This window comes from Penaeus vannamei, chromosome 19 (assembly GCF_042767895.1).
Source record: "Penaeus vannamei isolate JL-2024 chromosome 19, ASM4276789v1, whole genome shotgun sequence".
Classification (NCBI taxonomy): domain Eukaryota; kingdom Metazoa; phylum Arthropoda; class Malacostraca; order Decapoda; family Penaeidae; genus Penaeus; species Penaeus vannamei.
This window is the reverse complement of record NC_091567.1, coordinates 2,974,892-2,977,391: the sequence shown is the minus strand read 5'-3', so window position 1 is coordinate 2,977,391 and position 2,500 is coordinate 2,974,892. Positions and strand designations below refer to the sequence as shown.

At 42.8% G+C, this 2,500-nt stretch overlaps 1 protein-coding gene across 1 annotated transcript in view; it reads left to right on the top strand.

The window, feature by feature from the left end:
• The first annotated feature begins 1,975 nt into the window (after nucleotides 1-1,975).
• LOC113814047 (uncharacterized) overlaps nucleotides 1,976-2,500 on the top strand; it is a 4,629-nt gene continuing 4,104 nt past the window's right edge. Inside the window, exon 1 of the mRNA XM_070133734.1 lies at nucleotides 1,976-2,500. This exon is cut by the window's right edge and continues 2 nt beyond it. Within this exon, the coding sequence (XP_069989835.1) occupies nucleotides 2,014-2,500 (487 nt within the window). The 5' untranslated portion in view covers nucleotides 1,976-2,013.

Here is a 2,500-nt window from a genome sequence, read left to right as displayed (position 1 = left end):
AGAATTAGGATCACAGAGAAAGAGAGAGAGATCAAATAGACAGACAGAGAGAGAGAGAGAGAGAAATCAGAAAGGGAGAGAGAGAGAGAGAGAGATGTGAGACTGAGACATTATGCCTGACAAGTTATATTTTCTCATCCGTTTCCAGATACATGATAACCCACTCGGGGGAGGGGGTGCAGGGGATAGTTCCCCGCTGAAAAATGATAGAATTCAAAGCTTTCCAACTAATACTAGAGTTAGATGTATTGGAACTGTTTACCAACTAAGATTTCCTACTGAAAGTTTGTGGGTCATGATGGTACAAGAAAGTTGCCGAAGATGAGGATGTAACTTGATTGAGGAATGAGATATGAGAATGGAATGATTGCACGCCCCATGGACCAATCTAAAATATCTTGTCTCCTCCACATTGTTGGATCCCTGGGTAAGCCAAACAATTTAACTGTTTTTGGAAAAAAAACATCACTCATTTTGTTATTGGGGAAGCGATTTTTTGCAGTCTTTAATTTCATAAAATAATGAGCCAAAAGCTAATATAGGCCGATTTTACGGAGTTTTTCTTCTTTATCCTCGCTTATGTTATGCCAACACATGAAACTTGACACGTAATAGGAACTGCCCAAGACCTCTCTGGTCCTAGATTAAGTTCCTGGCTCCTTGTTAACCCTGCTTTTTGGGGCTTAAAAACACAAACATTTCGATTTTAGCAAGATGCCTTAGAACCCTGATGTTCCCTACCCCAACAAAAGACGCTCCTTTACGAGACCTTTCCAATGAGTGGTCGATCATCTCTAACTCTTTCTGTTCTTGAGGGATCCTGCTTCTAAATATGGTCGCACCATTGTATGTGTATCTTAATCTAGGCAATTTGGGACCCCTCTGTATCTCTGCTTCTACCGGGGCAAAACTTTCCATTCTTGAAGATTGGCCCAACTATACCTCGGCCCCAAAGTTTCAAGATCCTAGTTAGTCGGGAACTCTGTTTTGCAGGACCCTGAAAACCCACTAAAATGCTTTTGTGTATTACTGGACTGGCCCCATAGCATCCGATGGCGATTCTTATACGTTTTATGTATGTTTAGGGTAGTGGTCTGTTTGCGAGTAGACTGGAGCTTGTTGAAGTGGGAACACCCTTACACCCTTCTGTGCAGAGATTTTGGGTTGGGGGGACACCCCTGCACCCCCCATTTTTGAGATTTTGGGGAGGAGTAGAGTTTGGGTTGTTCGGCCTCTGGGGCACTGACCAGTGCAATGATATGTATATATATATATATATATATATATATATATATATATATATATATATATATATATATATATATATATATATATATATATATATATATATATATATATATATATATACCCCTCACCAGTGCCAAACTGGTGAAGGGTATAGGCTTGGGGAAACAAACGTGTTTGCATATGAACAAGCGTGATGGCACGGCAAAGTAGGCCTAAGTTGCGCGAGAAGAGGCAAGGTGGTGTGGTGGCGGCGAAGAGGACGGCAGAATGGTTGTGAGCTCCACACACTCCACACTACCCATCCCCTCAGTACATGCAGGGCCACTGCAAGCCCTAATATTATTAAAAATACATATCAATAAACCCAGGTGATTTATATATACTTTTATTTCTGCCCAAAAATTCCCATAAATGACAAAAGGTCGTCTCTTAAATAGAGCAAGAAGTCAATTCATAACAATATATATATATTATATATATATATTTATATTTATATTTATACATTTATTCATTTATATACACACACACACACATATATATATGATTTTGTTATATTTTATCTTATCTTTTCTCTTCCCACAAAACACAAGGATATTACTAAGTAGTATCATAAACTTCGTAACATTCATTGCGTCAAAGACAAAGACATCGTAAGGTGACTGATTTATGACTTAAGACGATAAGCCCGTGCGTCACAGCTCGGTATAAAAGACGCCAACGACCATGCTGTTACGTTAGTCTCGTACATTTCACATCTCTCCCAGGATGCAGCTGCGATATCTCTTGCTCTGCTCAGCCGTCGTGCTTATGGGTTGCTGTCACCCCGCAGCAGCAGCAGCGCAGGAGCCACCGTGCTATGTCACTGGCGAAGGTGTTTCTGACGTCACGTGCTCTGCCTCAGCGAGCCTCCAGGAGATCGGAGATTTCCTGAAGCAGCTCAGCAGCTCTAACGGCGTCACGGAATACAACAAATTCGGTCTGTACGACAACCTGGTGGTCCAGCACCTCCCCGCGGGTCTCCTCGCCGACCTCCGCTTCTCCGTGGTCGAGGTGATGTCGTGCTCCAACCTGACGAAGGTCGACGATTTCCTCGGGGCCTCCAGCGCCTCCCTCAAGAATCTCTCGATGAACGGCAATTCGCTGACTGAAATACCTCAGCTGAATGCTCCAGCTCTTCAGAATTTGAGGATTTTCCAGTCTGATATTACGGTTGTGGCGCGGAGGTCAGCGCTGCAAGGAATGCCCAACATTG